Genomic DNA, 15,149 nt, shown 5'->3' on the forward strand with positions numbered 1-15,149 from the left:
GACTCTTGCGTACGCGCTCGTCTGTGGCGTGGCATTGAGCTGCATTGGGCGCACAACGGTCAGGCACCAGCTGTGGCCTACAGTGAAGGAAGGAGGGGCACGAGTTGCCAAGTTTGCGAGACTGGAGTGCCCTCCGGTTTCTGGTGACGCGGCCCCTGCTGGTGTGGGCGGCACTCGACGAGGTAGGGAATACAGACACCGGCCTGTCCCCGCCCGACACGCCAGGGAAGCCGAGGTCAACTTCAGCAATTCCGTGATCAGCAGCGGCCGGGCGTGCATCCCACTTCCAAGGGGTGGATGTCCCACGAAAAAGACTGGCTTGTCGACCAGTCCCGAGGACTGAAAGTGGTACCCGGCTTCGTGCTGAATGGATAGCCGGGCTTGACTGTCGTCTAGAGCCCGTTCGCTTGTATGAGCAGCGGGCCCAGCTGAGGAGGCAGAATACGGGACTCGACTCTAAGACTTGAGATCGACGCGCGGCAGCAATTACTTAGTTGCTGTTCGTCATTATCCTTTTGCCTTACGGAACCTAGCGGAGCTATGCGTACGAGATAGAGGCCGGTAAGTTGATTGCTGTCGCGTTCGCTGCCTGTTTCACTCACAGCGGCGGGGAGAGACACTGCCGCTGGTTGGGATCGTGTCGGACGCGGTGGGGAGCGCTGCTACGATCGCGAGGGGGTAGCTAAGCATTGTTCTTCCTTTACCCCTTCGCGGAAGGGAAGCTAACAGAACACCGGGAACGAGAGACAAGCCGGCCGATTGAAGGCTGCCGAGCTCGGTGCTTGTTTCGTGCTGATACCCTCGAGGAGACTTACTGCGGCTAGTTCAGTTCGGGCCGGACGCTCGCAGCCGGGACCTAAAATCGTACATTCTGTTACTGTGTGATGTGCTCGACGAAGCCTTGCACGCGATTTTTCTTGTGTGTCAATGGACAACTGTGTACCTCAGTTTGCTAGGCCGCATCAGTCCCGTGCCAACACGGTAGCACAAATTTTGACATGGATCTGTAAGTTGGATCGATTACAGCGGCCTTCAATGATGAAGAGTCTGCATGCGCATCATGCCACACCTGATGTCTACGCTTCCTGTAAAACACCCCGAGGTGTTGCGCTTGTTCCCACTCTCAGTTAGAGTCGGGCCGCTCCTCACAAAGCGTAGAAACGACCAGAGAAGTGCATCACCTCTGGGCCGTAGTATTTGCTGATTCCGCCGGGCCGTACAGACACACTGTTCTAGAAAAATTTGCATTAGAGGAAGCAAGTGAGAGAACTGCCAGAGCTGCTGCGTGCGATTGTTCCGGGTGTTGGTGCTCATACTACCTGCTAATCGAGTATCTGTTTCACGCTGTTCACCCCAGGGCTGTGGGTGGGGGCGCCGCCAGGTCGCGATGATCCGCAGTACATGGTATGGGAAATGTCTGACTCCGCCGTCCTTCCGCTAGGTCTATCCAAGGCGTTTTTTGCTCACAGCGTGATGACAGGAGCGCCCCTGCATTTATGGACATCCTGAAGGGCTCGGTTTACTGCTCCCGAGCTGCGCCCCCGGTTGTCAATCAACCCCGTCCAGGATCCGCTCCCGGGTCCGGGCCCCTCGCCGTCAAAACCGGACGGACAACGTGCGCTTCTGGTTGCAAGCACGCGGTCTTCATGCAAATGTCGTAGCATTGTTTTCGAACCCTTTGGTCTAAAGTGGCTCGTATAGCTAGTCTGATTTCTCATTCATTTAGCCGCTCGGGCTTGCTCATGCAGCGAAACCCCCTACGCCTTCCTGGCTTGTACCGGCGGGCCCGTTCACAGGACGTCAACTACATCGTGAAAAACTGTCACTCGGTTTCCTTCGTCCGGCAGCAATTGTAGGCTATTTGCGTGGCCTTACTCGAAAAGCATTTCTCAGTCCGTGTTCTGCTGAGCCCTTCACTGGATGGTAACGACTCTGCCCCGGCCAGCCGGTGGTGCTTGCCAGGATGGCGGCCCGGAGTAGGCAAGATGCCTTCCCCGCCCTGTACTGCAGAACCGTTCATGCTGTCTTCTGTTCTCAATGTCTCTCTTTTTTGCTGTTACTCGCTTCTCTCTACAACCTCTCGACAGATCCCAGCTCGACAACGGTCTCCGCTGCCTGGGCAGAATTACCTTCAGATCAATTTCTAGTTCGGCGTCGGCGGCCCCTAAGGTTGCCTCGGTACAACCCAGGACTCCGGGAACAACGAAATATAGAAGAAGCTGTGACGGCCTTAGATGGCTTGGCTGGTGATGATGGGACGCGGAGCTCCACGAGTCCGGGGACCCTCCGGGATTCCCGAGCTAAGAGTGTGCAAGAAGCAGATTTTGTCGACATCGTGCCTGGGGAACTCGGAGAAGGGACACAACGGCGGCCGTCCGCTACCACTACCCCGGGCCGTACTTCTCCCGATGACCGACAAGATGTGAGAGGAGTAAGTAAGGTCCCCTCCGAACGATTTGATGACGAGTTCAAGTCACGGACAACGGGGGAGGAAGAACCACGTTCCGAGCGTGATACGGAGCGACGTGGTGGTTTGGATGGAGGTCGACCGACAGGCAGCTTCTCAGCTTCCGTCCCCCTTGACCTTCGGCCCGCCGAGGGGCGTAAGCGCACCGACCTCTTGTTTTCTCTTCCCAGTGTCCCCCCGACTTCCGCCCACCTTTTTAGCGGTCCCGATGCTGAGAAACCTCTTTCGCTCGGCGGCCACACTTTGGGTGAAGAAACAGGGAACCCGAGTACGATGATGTTCCCAGCCTCCTATGACAGCGGCGATGGTAGTCATCTGAGAGAGGACGTACTGAAGACGCACGGTGTCCCTACACATATCCCTAACCCACGTGGCTCTATAGCGGAAATCTTGAACCGTAACAGATTCACGCCACTCGGTGTAGCTGGCCGAGCATTTGATGATCACGTCCGAAATGAATATAGTAAAGGAGACAACACCGGTGAAGGCACTGCTGCGCTCCAAAGTCACCGGGGACGGGCGGAGTTCCGCAGCAAGGACAGCGGCGCCCCTGAAGGTGCACACCCTTTCTTCAGCCGGCTAAGTCCTACAACAGAAAGGAAATCTCTTGGAGACGCCGCTCCGGATCGATCGGAAGCAAATCAGCCGGATACATCAGAAGGCAAAGGTTCTCCTTCAGGTCATGCATCTACTCTCTCCCGTACAGAGTCTCTTCATAGAACAATCGATCAGCTGCTTGGGGTGGATGGGAACGGATCGGATTCAGATGCGCCTCGACACCAAGGCGAAGGATTGAGTGTGTCTCAGATGGGCAGGAAGGTAAAAGGCTATGACCTCTCGACCTCTCGTCGTCCCCCTGTTCCGCGGGAGACACGTCGAGGGACGGTGACAAGTACAGTCGATAGTTTGAAGGCGCTGTTGGATTCAATGGAGAGGGAGGAACGTAAAGCTGATGGTGCGCTTGCTTTTGATGCATCGACGCGTCGACGACCAGCCGCTGATGTCCAATCAAACTTTAGGCCAACGTTCGAGAAGGATTACATGGAGGACGACGTTGAGGGTCGAGTAGCCCATCACAAAGGGGCTCACAGACGCCATGACAAGCGTCAGGACGTTGGTGAGGTTGTCCATGCGTTTCCAGTGAAGGGGAAGAGACTGGTTGAGCCTGAAGGGATGCCAGCGCCGCCTTTTGGTGGGAGAAGGATGCATCCAGGGCTGGGAGGACGACGCCCGTTGCGTGGTGACCGAGCTGCCCAGAATCATCATCATCATCATGAGGGTCATGGTCATTTCCGTGACAATTACAGGGCCCCTGAAGCAGCTCCACTTTTCGAAGCAGGAAAGAAAACGAACGAGTCAGAGGCAGATTTCTTCGGCATTCACACTGCGGTGCCCCACCACGGACACCACCATAGACCGAACCGCTTTGGCATGGGAAGTAGAGGTGAACAGACTGGATACTTGGATCTATTGGTGCCCCCGACGACACGAACAGAAAGCGTCAGTAACCCAGGTGGGCATTGCTTTGTTTCTTTCCTCTCTGGTTTACCCCATAGAGAAATGCAGGATATGCTTCTAGCTGTCGTGGAAGCCGACCCCGAAGTTGTTGAAGCTCTATCTTCCCTATCAGGTGGGGACGAGGATGACGGCCGTCTCCCATCGACTATTGCCCCTGCGGTAGATGAGGTGAGCGTAGCATTGCGACGTATGGGTATACCACGAGATGAAGAAAGCACTCTGAAGGTCGACATTTTGATACGGAAGTTTGAACGTCTTCTTGGAATCTATGCTCAAAGATTTTTGTACGCTCTGCGTCGTCGCATCCCTCAGAATGCGACATTGTTCCAAGACGCATCAATGGCCGAAGCGTTTGGGCGAGTAGCGAAGTATTTCCAGGAGAACGGTCCCGCTTTATCGCGGGCTGGTGTACAGAATGTTGGTAGAGTCATGCATAATCTCGAGCTGTACAAAAGCATTGATAAGTTGCTAGGTCTTTATTGCCCTCCGTATGTAGATGTCATCGAAAAAGAGGACGGGTATAGTACTCTGGACTTCAGTCTCCTCCGGGAAATTCAAAACAGTCCAGCTGTTCGTCGTCTTAAGAGACAAGCGCTCTTTCCAACTGGTTTTCACAAATTTGCTGGGGAAGTGAACACATCCGCCGCTGGACCATCCAGTCCGTCACATCTCCTCAGTACCGCGCCTATCAGGAAGGTCAATGTGGAAGACGGGTCATTGTCCGGCTCGACACGAGCCCCGTCTGATATACTCCCTCCCCAGGTTGCGGCACATCTCACGATCAATGCACATGATCTTCCTCTCCAGATCGTACAACAAGGTGCAGGCGAGTTGACGACGAGTATACCTCCTCACAACTTCGCTCCTGACAACCGGGATGTCTCTGAGGCCCACAGCGTCACACCGGGAGATGTTGTGGATCGTGGAGCCGGGTCGGGGGAAGTAAAGGATGCAGCTGGCTCCGGAGATAAGGCCCCTCAGGAATCTCCGGACCACGTCTCTGAAGAGGTTGTACGTGAAGGCCATAGTGCGAAAGACGCTCCGGTTCCCGCGGGTATACTCTCAATTGTGCCTGAGCTAAGTCGGATCGTATCGTGGGCCCTCAATTTCCATAAGCTTCCTGTGCCTCCAGGGGAGGGCACCCAGGAACTCCCACCCAGAAAGATGCCTGAAAATCTCGAGGAGAGAGAGTCGGGGGCGACTCCCGAGGAAAGTGATAGACCCAAGAGACATATCTTCGTAGTTGTACCGGCAGGATGGAGCCGTCCGAAAAAAGATTCTGATGAGAAGATGCAAACGACTAGCGGGGATCAGCAAGCTAGCAAGACTGAAGAAGCTGAAGGAGAGACAGCGACACACGCACTGGTGGAGCCTACAGAAACACATCCCCAAGAACTTGACAACCTCAGTGAACACCCTTCGGTAGCGGGAGATATACACCAGTCAAAAGACCGCTCTGCTGGGGAGTCACAGGAAACAGATGTGACAGGGCTCCCTGCCTGGACCGAAGACGTTGGACGGGACTCGTCGCCACAGTCAGACATCAGCGAAACCTCGTCGAGCGGTGGCCGGAGCCGCTTGAGTAATAGTCCTCAAGGCAAAAAAATGAAGTCACGAAGAAGCAGACGTGCTAAGAGGACATACAGCAGCACTGCAGCGCGTGAGAGTCTCTCCGGAGAGGTCGGCAGTACAACGGGGGAAGAAGATAAACCAGCGGAATTGTCTGGTTCGGTGGCTCAGGTACCAGCAGTCGAGGAAGAAACGAAGACAAGTTTAATGGAGAAAGATACCGCGCAGCACTCAGAGGACACGAGCGATGCCGCAAGCACAGAAGCGTCTACCTCTTCACAGTTCGACTCACTTCCTCTTTTACTAAAGGGAAACTTGCTAGGTGACTTATCAGAATTCAGTGACGGTACACCGATTTTCCCGTTTGCACCTGATGGCGGAGATGACCTCAATATGGAGCTCCCGGGGCCGATAGACCCGATTCCCGGTCACGCAGGCGATACCCAGGTGAGTACCGAAAAGGAAAGCGGGGTGCAAATGGACGCGGGACCCGGAGATGGAGGATCTTTAGACGAGGCTTCAATTGAGGGGGATATAACGAGATACGAAGGAGGTCCGGAAGGATTCACGGAGGGTTCTCTTGAGGGTACAGCTGATGCTATCTGGAATGTTGCTGGGCCTCAGCAAGATAACCTTGGCTTCGGCGGCGCAGTGGAAAGCAGTACTGGCGATGCTGCGAGTACGAGTCCGACGTCACTGGAGGACAAAGCTCTTAGTAGTTCAACAGAAGAGAGCGCGGCGACCGAAGCCAACGGAAGGATAGGGAAGGATCTCAGCGAGGTCGCGGCGGCGCCGGAGTCGGACAGAGAAGACGGGAAACGAATCGAGAAGTCAGGGGAAACAACGCACACTGCTGTTGAAGGCCAGCGGTCTGTAGAATCCTCTATTGCTTCAGTGGACGGGCCTGAGAGTAAGGAGGGAGAACCCAAGGAGGCAAGCGGGAGGCTGGAAAGAAAGACATCCAAGAAGAATGTCTCGAGGAACGCAAAGGAAACAGGGCAGGACATGGCAGCAGGTGCTGCAGAGCGTGAGAAAAATGAAAGTAAGAAAGGCAGGGATGACGCAGTTGAAGGTGAAGTGAGGCATGGCAAGAGAAGGCACTCGGTGAGGAGGGGAAGGCATGATGCGGAGGGACGTGCTGGAGAGTCAAAATCAGCTGAGAAGGATGGCGAGAGAGACCAAGGTAAGCATGAAAGGGAGGTGAAGGGTAGCAAGAGAAGGCGCTCGCTGAAGAGAAGAGGGCATGATGCGGAAGACGCTGCTGGAAGGAGGGAGACAGGTGACGAAGAGCGTGCAAGGGGCAGGCTCAGGAGAGCCAGAGATGATGGCGATGAGGGTGAAGAGAGCCATGGAGGGAGAAGGCGCTCGAAGAAGCCAAGGGAGGAGGAAGCAGTACAGTCTTGAGGAGGGTTAGGAAATGACAAAGGACTTGGCTCGACGCCTGCGGCGGAGACGGGAGAGCCCAGAAACTGCTATTGTACCAGTGTACGAAGGCAATGCCAATGTACCAACAGAAAAAAGAGATTTTCGCCGTGTCCTGTGTTTGCCTTGGGGGAAGTAGCAGCATTGTGCGTGGGGGCACAGCAGGAGAGAAAAATTGTCCGGCTTTCATATGTGTAGAAGTGAAAAACCAGCAAGAGAGGGTGATGTAGGGGAGGTGGTAGGATTGTATGATGGCCACTCTCTCTCAGAAGCAGATCAAGTGAAAATCGAATTGCTAACGACCCGGAGTAGGTGGCGTTCTTAAACACTGTCTTCGAGTTCCCAGGAATTTATGCGTGGAATGCGCTCACGCGGTTAGAGAGGGAGAAGACAGGGAGATGACGTGGGTTTAGACAACAGCTCGAACCAAGGGCAGCCCAGAGAAACATACGATGAGGACGCACGGGTGGTTGGCTGGATTTTTTTCCGTACATATCTGCCATTGTGCAAACGGGCCGTCATTTCCTGTCACGTCTGTGTTCTACAAATCCGACGTATATGTCAATGGCGCGGAATCATTGTTCCTTGTCGTCGTGAAATGCGGATGTGTTGCCTCGTGCTTGGGTGGCTGTCTGTCTGCTGTTGATTCCTTGGGGTTGTAACGTTTTACTAATAGTCGCCCGGGAATATTGCGCTTTGCTGCTTTCCTTGTTTTAGAGGTCCGCTGCCGATGTCAGGATTGTCGTACTGCCTACGCAGCTTGTAGCACAAGTTGTAACAGAAGTGGGCGGGCTGTTGCCAAGGGCTGCATATCACAATGAAACTACAGACTAACTTTCAGATGCTTATCTCTTTCGCGCGAGTGCACAAACGGGTGTAGTCTCCTCCCAGTGTGTGCAGTCGCCTCCCGGGCGCTTCTTGTGGTGTCGGGCCCCATAGCGAGTCATTATTTTTCCGTTCACAGCTAATCTTATATCGTCGCCCCCGCGGCTCGGTTCTTTATTCGCTCTATTCGGTTCTGGGTGAGGCGACAAGGGCAGTCGGGCAGTGCGCTGCTTTCTCGTGGCTCAGTGGCTTTTTGGTTCCCGAGTAAACGACATTTAAGAACAGAACAGCTCAGATTTGGTTTAATGATGTGCATAGTAAAGGCCTGTTTTCCGGACAGCGGTTTACTATCCATGCTTTTACGGTCGTCTTCCAGAGTGGCTTCGCTTTTACTGCAGTATTGCAGACACACGGACACACACAGGGCAGTCCTAGACGTTGGACTCAGCATCACCGTTTTTAATTGAAACAGTCAGCTCTGCGGGGAATCACCGCACTAGAACAACTTGGGCGACGTAGCTCGGGTTTCCACCGCTGCTGCGGTCTCACGTCGCAGATAACGAATCTCATTCAATGGTGATAGAGAGCGGGTCACCGCGGGATCGAGTGCGACATAATCCGGGGCTTGAGCGATGACCCAGGTTGCGTGGGCATTGATGGGGAGGTTTTTTAGCCGGCCAGTGAGTCGACGAGCGGACCCCCGGTGTGTAGGAAACTGCATGGCCAGACGTGCGGAGTCTAGCGACCTCCTTGACCGTCTCAAGGCAAGGAATTTGCAGCTGGCACAACGCTCATGTCCTCGCAAAGACGCATCTTCGCCTCACATTTTGTACTTCTTCTTGTAGTTTGTGTCCTGGTAGTATTACATATCTTCTATTTACGTCTAGAAGGTTCTGGTAGTCCTTCGGCTGTTGGTACTCCTCTCAACGTGCTTCTCTCTCTTTTCCATCCTCGTGTGTTAGTGACCGAAGCGGCGGGGTAAGAAACGTCCACTAGAGGTGCTTTTCTAGGTGTAAGTCGCTTAGCAGCATACGGCGGACACGCGACCGCTCTGTGGGTCTCACGACCTTAACCAGGTTGTGTCGACCTGCTCCACCCACCACCTAGGCCCACGCTTGAAGAGCTCTGATCCGAGTTGGGAATCAAGGGTGATTGATTCCATGCATCGTTCTTTGATTCCCAGTTCGTAAGCACAAGAGAGGTTAGGACGGTGTATCCCATAATGCGTAATACTCCCACGTCTTCACTGCTCGGTTTTGCTTGGTGACTTCGGAAGAGACTGGTGCCATAGAACACTATTCGTAGTGAGTCTTTTGCGTTGCTCTTTCTGGTTGGACTCTCAGTTGGACAACAATCTATGCCTGCTGCCAAGCTATTATACCGACAAACAGGCCGAAATGGGTGAACTACTGTGTCCGTCAGGGAACGTTGCCTGACACTTTTGGGCTTGCTGTACGCGCACCTGGGCTGACTTCTGTTTCGGCTTTCTGTACGTTCGCGCACGATACATCCGGACACGAGAGGCCGCTCCTTTTTGACCCCGGTTTTAGATCTCGTTCTTTCTGCTCTCGTCTCCCTGCCGCAGCGACTACCTCTTCTCTCCTCAGCTCTGCCTGTTTTCCAGACCTCTCCACCAGAGTCCACTGTGGGTTGCCGCGGAGTCAGCTCTTCGCGAATGCAGGCGCTGTGATGTCTCGTCTTCAGCACAGCAAAAGGCTGGCAACTAAAAGAGACACACGCGCTTCATTTCACTTTGGAAGAGTGAACTGAGTAAAAGTCGTTTAGTATCTGCTTCACGGGCTCCTGGAGACCAAGCATATCAAGCAACAACAAATAGAACGCGGCCTACCGTCTCACAAACAGAGGAACTTTTCACCAGGTGTCCTTTTGGCGTAGGTGCCGCAGCCCCACCTCGTGTCTGGGGTGAGTTCGTCCTGGTTGGCCCCAGAAAAAGCAGAGCGATGGTAGCAAGCTACTCCGGGACGGTGCCACCGAACACAGGTGTACTGCATGCATGAACTGCCCGTGTGACTTCCCTAGCCGGTAGTGTGGCTTTCCCGGTGCGTGCGCTTTTACTTTGTCTAAACCAACCGACGTAATACGGGGTTCTATTTTTCACCACTCCTTGTCTGCAACTTCAGAATCAAGATACGCTCCCCCAGTCGTACTGGTCCGGTCACAGGGCACTTAGCAGGATACAGGGAGAACGACGCTAAGCGTTCCAGAGCATGCTGACCGAGGTGGCCGCTCACGCAGTCCGCAATCCCAAGGCGCCTGACCATTCAGTGGGCTAGATTCGTTCTAGGTTGTACTTGTGCGTCGCCGTCGTTCACCGGCGCAGTTATGAGCGGCGCGCGGTTCTCAGCAGCATTTTGTCTCGTGAAGTACCAGTTGGGGTGCCGTGGGACCTGTTGGGGCTTTGGAGGCAATGCGAACCCAAGACCGACTGTCGCCCGTTAACTGTCATCAAGGTTCACGCGGGGCCGACACTGAGTTAGTGGAGTACCCCGGAGTCCGTGGATAGGATCGGTAGCCTCGGAAGGGGGAGCCTCGGTGGTCCCGGTTGGTCATAGAACGCTTCACAAAGTGGTGATGGAGCAGTAGGGCAGGAGGACGGTTTGGAAACCGCCACGCCAGGGGATCCAGGTGCAGCCGTCTCCATACTGGTAGTTTGGTCGCGAGTCCTACAGAAACGAAAAGATACACGTGTTTGGGACGCACTGCTGTGCCCTGCCGACAATGTCATGAGCGTAGCGCCGTAGGGTATGTAGGGGGAAGGAAAACAGAGAAAAAATTTTAGTGTTGATACTTCGGTCCCGTGCCACGATGTTAGATACCAGGACTGCCGGCAAAACCCTTCATGGCTTGGAGACGAAATCACCTCGAGCAACGAAGGATGACGAACTGAAAGAGTTCATAGCATCCATTTGTGGTCCCGACGCCTTAACTAGCAGGGCTTTTTGTGAGACTATGTCCTCTTGTAAAAGAGAGCACCCTTCGTCATCAAACCGTGTGTGCGAGGTAAGTTTCCCTGACGGCGCGACTGACCATAGTACCGCCAACGACGAAAGCCGTACGACACCGTCGCAGATGGCCGAGTCGGTAACGGCTCCTTTGGTTCAAGTTTCGAAACCCTCGAGAGGATCGCTGCTACGGTCTGCGCCCAAGTTATCAGTCTCGACTTCTTCATCGTATGCAGGCGGGACGGGCGAAGTTAATGTCGGCAGGCAACCAGGCACAGGGGGCACTACAGACTTCAGCCTGACTCAGTCGGAGCCACATGGAGTGGTAGCCTGCAGTCCACCCGGACATAAAGAACCCCCTAGAAGTCTCAGAGAAGGCGAAGCAAGTCCGTGTAAGAATGGCGTTGCGGGCAGCGCCCCGAGCGGAGCGAAACAATCACCGCCACCGTTTCCTTCTTTATCTTCCACACTGGAGTGTCGCCGGGCGTTTCTGCGGCTTGTTGAGAATCTTTTATATCGCGGTACCCTCCTACCGAACTCCTTCGTCGACGAGCGCGAGGGGGAGAAACGTACTCTACTCATTGCCGCACTCTGCGAAGGAATTCAAAGGGAACAGGAAGGCGACTCGATTTCCTCTCCTGTCGTAGAAAAAGCATCGGAGACCTCTTTCCGGACGTTGGTCTCCCGCTGGGACGGTGTGACGCAAGCCATACAGGATGTGGTGTGGCTTCTGCGTGAGGCCTGGTTTTCAAGCCAACATAACGAGGAAAAAGCAACTCCCCGCAGCTCATGTGATCAAGTGCTGAGCTCTGTGGGGAACTTCTCTCAGCGAGGAGAAACACGGATGATTAAAGATGACGGAGAGAACCCCGCGGCTAATCACTTCGACCTTGTGGAACTGCTTCTGTGCTCCGGCGCCAGCCTCCATGCTACGTCCCAAACAGGAAAATATCCACTGCAGGTTGCCATAGAGCGGAAGAGTCTGAAGGTTAGTCGGTGATCCGGAGGCCCGGGCCCGAGGCAGCTGTCTCGTGCTAGGAACCGTGGGAACAGTTGAACATCCAACTCTAACCGAGGTTCTTACATGGCAACCGTGTCTTCGGCCGACACCCCTGATGGCCGTGCAACGCTTTAGTTGGCAGTCACGGAGCAGAATACGCGACATCCAGATATCAAATTGGGATCGCAACACCGACCTTTCAGCGCGAGGCTGTTGAGCAGTTCGTGTCTCAAGAAAGCAACAACGCTGAGTCGCAGCGGCTATGACAAGTTGACTGCATCTGTCCGACTGTCATCAACTGAGTGTATACGACATCCAAGTAGAGAAGACTCCTCTTTGCTGAAGATATTCACGCTGTAGGCAGGTCTACCCTGCACATGGGCATCCCCGAATTTTTCACCGACAGTGAAAGAGATAACATGTGGGTAGGAGAACTCTAGTCTCCTCCCGAGTACGATATTTCTAACACCAGGGACATAACCCTTCCCCGTTCGCGCTCCCCGTGTTGCGCTTTCATGCAGGCTACTCTGTTACTTCTTGCCCATCGTTCGTGCTCTTCGGCGATTTCGTTTCCGCTTCCCAGCGGCCTCACCCCCCTCCACATCGGGATCTCCGAAGATTTTTTGGCTTTAAGCCACGTTCTGCTCCATCACTCTACACCACCCCTCACCTGTTCCAGCTGCCGCAGACACCCCTCGGAGCAGTACGCCTCTGCGTGCCTCCCGTCTTCAGGAGCTGGCGAGAGCGCTAGTCACATAAGAGAGCAAGGGGACTCTCGTGTCCCTGCGCTTCCTTACTGCGCAAGTTGTCTTGTCAACCTCGGAGATACTTTCGACCAGCCACCTCTGTTCTTCTGCAGGTCCCGTGAGGCTTTCCAACAGTTGTTATCTCGTGGCGCAAACCTCTTCAGAGTCAGCAAGCAAGAGCAGACGGTCTTACATGCTTTTGTCTACAACTATGCGAGGAATAGATCCATGCGTGAACAAAAGCAACAGCAGCGCGCTGCTACCGACTCTCCTTTTTGCCCCTATTGCACGGACGATGTCTGTATGGAGAGACAAGTGAGTACAGAAGGGCAAACGGAGAACACCCGCTGTCAGAGAAGGCAGACGGCGGAACCTAGTCGCGAAATTCGTCGGGCCTCCACCACCACCCGAAACAGGAAGTTATCGGGCTGGTTCGAGTTTTTCTCGAGCTCACGTCAGACTGATGAGGGTCTCTGGCTCTGCGAAGAGCTTCTGCGTAGCATCGAAGTCAACATGGCAGTCGGAAGCAGTGATGCTGGATGCTTTTCCAGAGTAGGCACCCCCAGCGACCTGTCGGAACCTGGCAGCGATACGGACGACTCTAGGCCTTCATCACCCAGGAAACTTGCAAGAAGACAGATCTGCTCGAAAAAAACCGCGCGCTTCCTTCCTCACCCAGGAGATGACGCGTCGCATAGCGTGGCCGTCGACGAAACGGATTCGGAGAGTCTTGGCGGCCACAGCCCGCGAGTGCCTTCATTCACTGGGCCCGTGAGGCGAAGTACAGCAATACCAGAAGACTACGAAATGACATCCCGCAAGGCAGACTGTGCAGGCACCGCTTCACACGAGGGGCATCACGGGGAGTCCCAGGCGGCATGTGAAAACCACGCGGAAGCACGCACAGCTGGCAAGGAGTACGCAGTATCAGAAACGCCATCATCAACCGTTCGGGATGCCAAAAGACGAGGCTCTCCGAAGACGTCTTCTACTAGAGGCTCTGAGCTCCAGGGACAGCCCAAAGCGACATCTCGAACCATACGGCCACAGAACATTGAGGACTTCGTCAACTGGCAGGACCACAAAGGGTGGACGGCTCTACATATTGCCGCATTTCTCGGCCATATTCCCGTGTGCAAAGTAAGTACTCACATAGGCACAACCGGAAGGAAGACTCAGCAAAGCCGACCAAATTGGAACCAAGGCTGATATATACGTTGATATACGCACACTCTTCTGCTGCCGGGTCACACCACTCTCGGTCACACTTCACGAGAAAAGTCGTAGATTTGCAGTCCTGCCGCACGCGGTAGCGAATGCCCCTTATTCACAAACACAAGCCTGCAAACAGGTGAAAACAAATTAAGGCCTGTAGGCGGGTAAGGAACATGTCTACGGGCACGTAGCTACCCCGACTTTGTAGGATCGATCAAGCAACCCGCAAGTCGACTGGGACAAAGGTCAGAATTGTTGCTGTCTAGTATGGGAGCACCTTATGGACACTGGGGTTTTCCTAGGATACGGACACACGAGTGCGACCGCTAACGTCGAACAAAAGACTTCTCCCAGCTGGCGATTGGGATGAGCTCATCCGAGTGTACCTAAAATCTGCTGAGTCTTGCTATTTGTCCTAGCTACTACTAGACGCCGGTGCTGATCCAACACTGAGGACAAAGGAGAAGAAACGGACGCCCCTTGCACTGGCCCAGCTGAAGAAGCAGAGTCAATGCGTGAGGTGAGTATGGGGAACCCGCCGCCGAACACGCTTTTCTCGCGGGCTACAGCTTGACTGAGGCGAGAAGCCGTTTGCACACACTGAGTGAAAGAGTACTTACAACACGAGTCGCTTGCGCGTGCACCCTCCCTTTAGTGTTTCAGTCGTATAAATAATAGAGAGTTCACAGTGGCTCTCACGGAGAACAAAAGTGTCACACACTGAAGCGCACTAGTTTTCATTCACGTTCATTCTGTTTCGTCGGATTCGGGAGAAGCAGTCCCGAAATCTGCTTCTGGATGAACTGCGGTACCTGACCATAGTTGGTTCGTAGGATCCGGCTTCACACGAGCAAACCTGCTGACTTCTTCAAGTGTGTGGTGCACCTTGTCAACGTGCGCCGTGCCCCATAACAGGTTTCTTCATCTTCGCATTAGCGGCTGCGATAAGTGGAAAGGAAAGTTGGCAAGAAGCAGGACCGCTGCTAGCGAACGCACGGAAAGCTCGAGTAGAAAAAGCAGCTCAGAGAGTCCGAGGAACATTAGCACGGATGCCAACCAGGCACGTGTACCAGTTGCGGATGCAGAACCAAAGCAAACCCCTTCTGATGATCCGAGCTCCACGCCAACAGCCTCATCCGGCATTCCTCAAGCTATCTCCAGGAAACTTCTCAATGCTGTACGCTTCGGTCGTAGCTGGCTCCCGACTTGCTCCCGGGTTGATTCAGAATTATCGGTAGCTCAAAGATTGTACAGTGTGTGGACGAACCCCGTGATGGTTTGCTTGATCTCTTTGATTGCCGCGATTAGCTTTTCACACATTGGCGACGTTCTGCTTGTTGCCCTTGACCTGCTTCAGTGGATCGCCTTGGTTTTTCAAGGCCTTGGAGTAGTGTGAAATGGCGGCGTTATCCCACAGTAGACTT

The 15,149-nt window shown here is 54.2% G+C and overlaps 2 protein-coding genes across 2 annotated transcripts; both read left to right on the top strand.

The window, feature by feature from the left end:
* Positions 1-1,132: 1,132 nt before the first annotated feature.
* Positions 1,133-8,050, top strand: CSUI_000399 (platelet-binding protein). The gene has a single exon (XM_068060633.1). It carries the CDS (start codon positions 1,964-1,966, stop codon positions 6,956-6,958), a length of 4,995 nt encoding a protein of 1,664 aa, XP_067927392.1. The 5' UTR covers positions 1,133-1,963; the 3' UTR covers positions 6,959-8,050.
* Positions 8,051-10,627: 2,577 nt separating this feature from the next.
* On the top strand, positions 10,628-15,121 carry CSUI_000400 (uncharacterized protein; the record flags this gene model as incomplete). Its single annotated transcript, XM_068060634.1, has 4 exons — positions 10,628-11,752; positions 12,286-13,650; positions 14,145-14,245; positions 14,641-15,121. The coding sequence occupies 4 exons, from the start codon at positions 10,628-10,630 to the stop codon at positions 15,119-15,121; spliced, it is 3,072 nt and encodes a 1,023-aa protein (XP_067927393.1).
* Positions 15,122-15,149: the final 28 nt, after the last annotated feature.

Source organism: Cystoisospora suis (assembly GCF_002600585.1).
Source record: "Cystoisospora suis strain Wien I chromosome Unknown contig_172, whole genome shotgun sequence".
Classification (NCBI taxonomy): Eukaryota; Apicomplexa; class Conoidasida; order Eucoccidiorida; family Sarcocystidae; genus Cystoisospora; species Cystoisospora suis.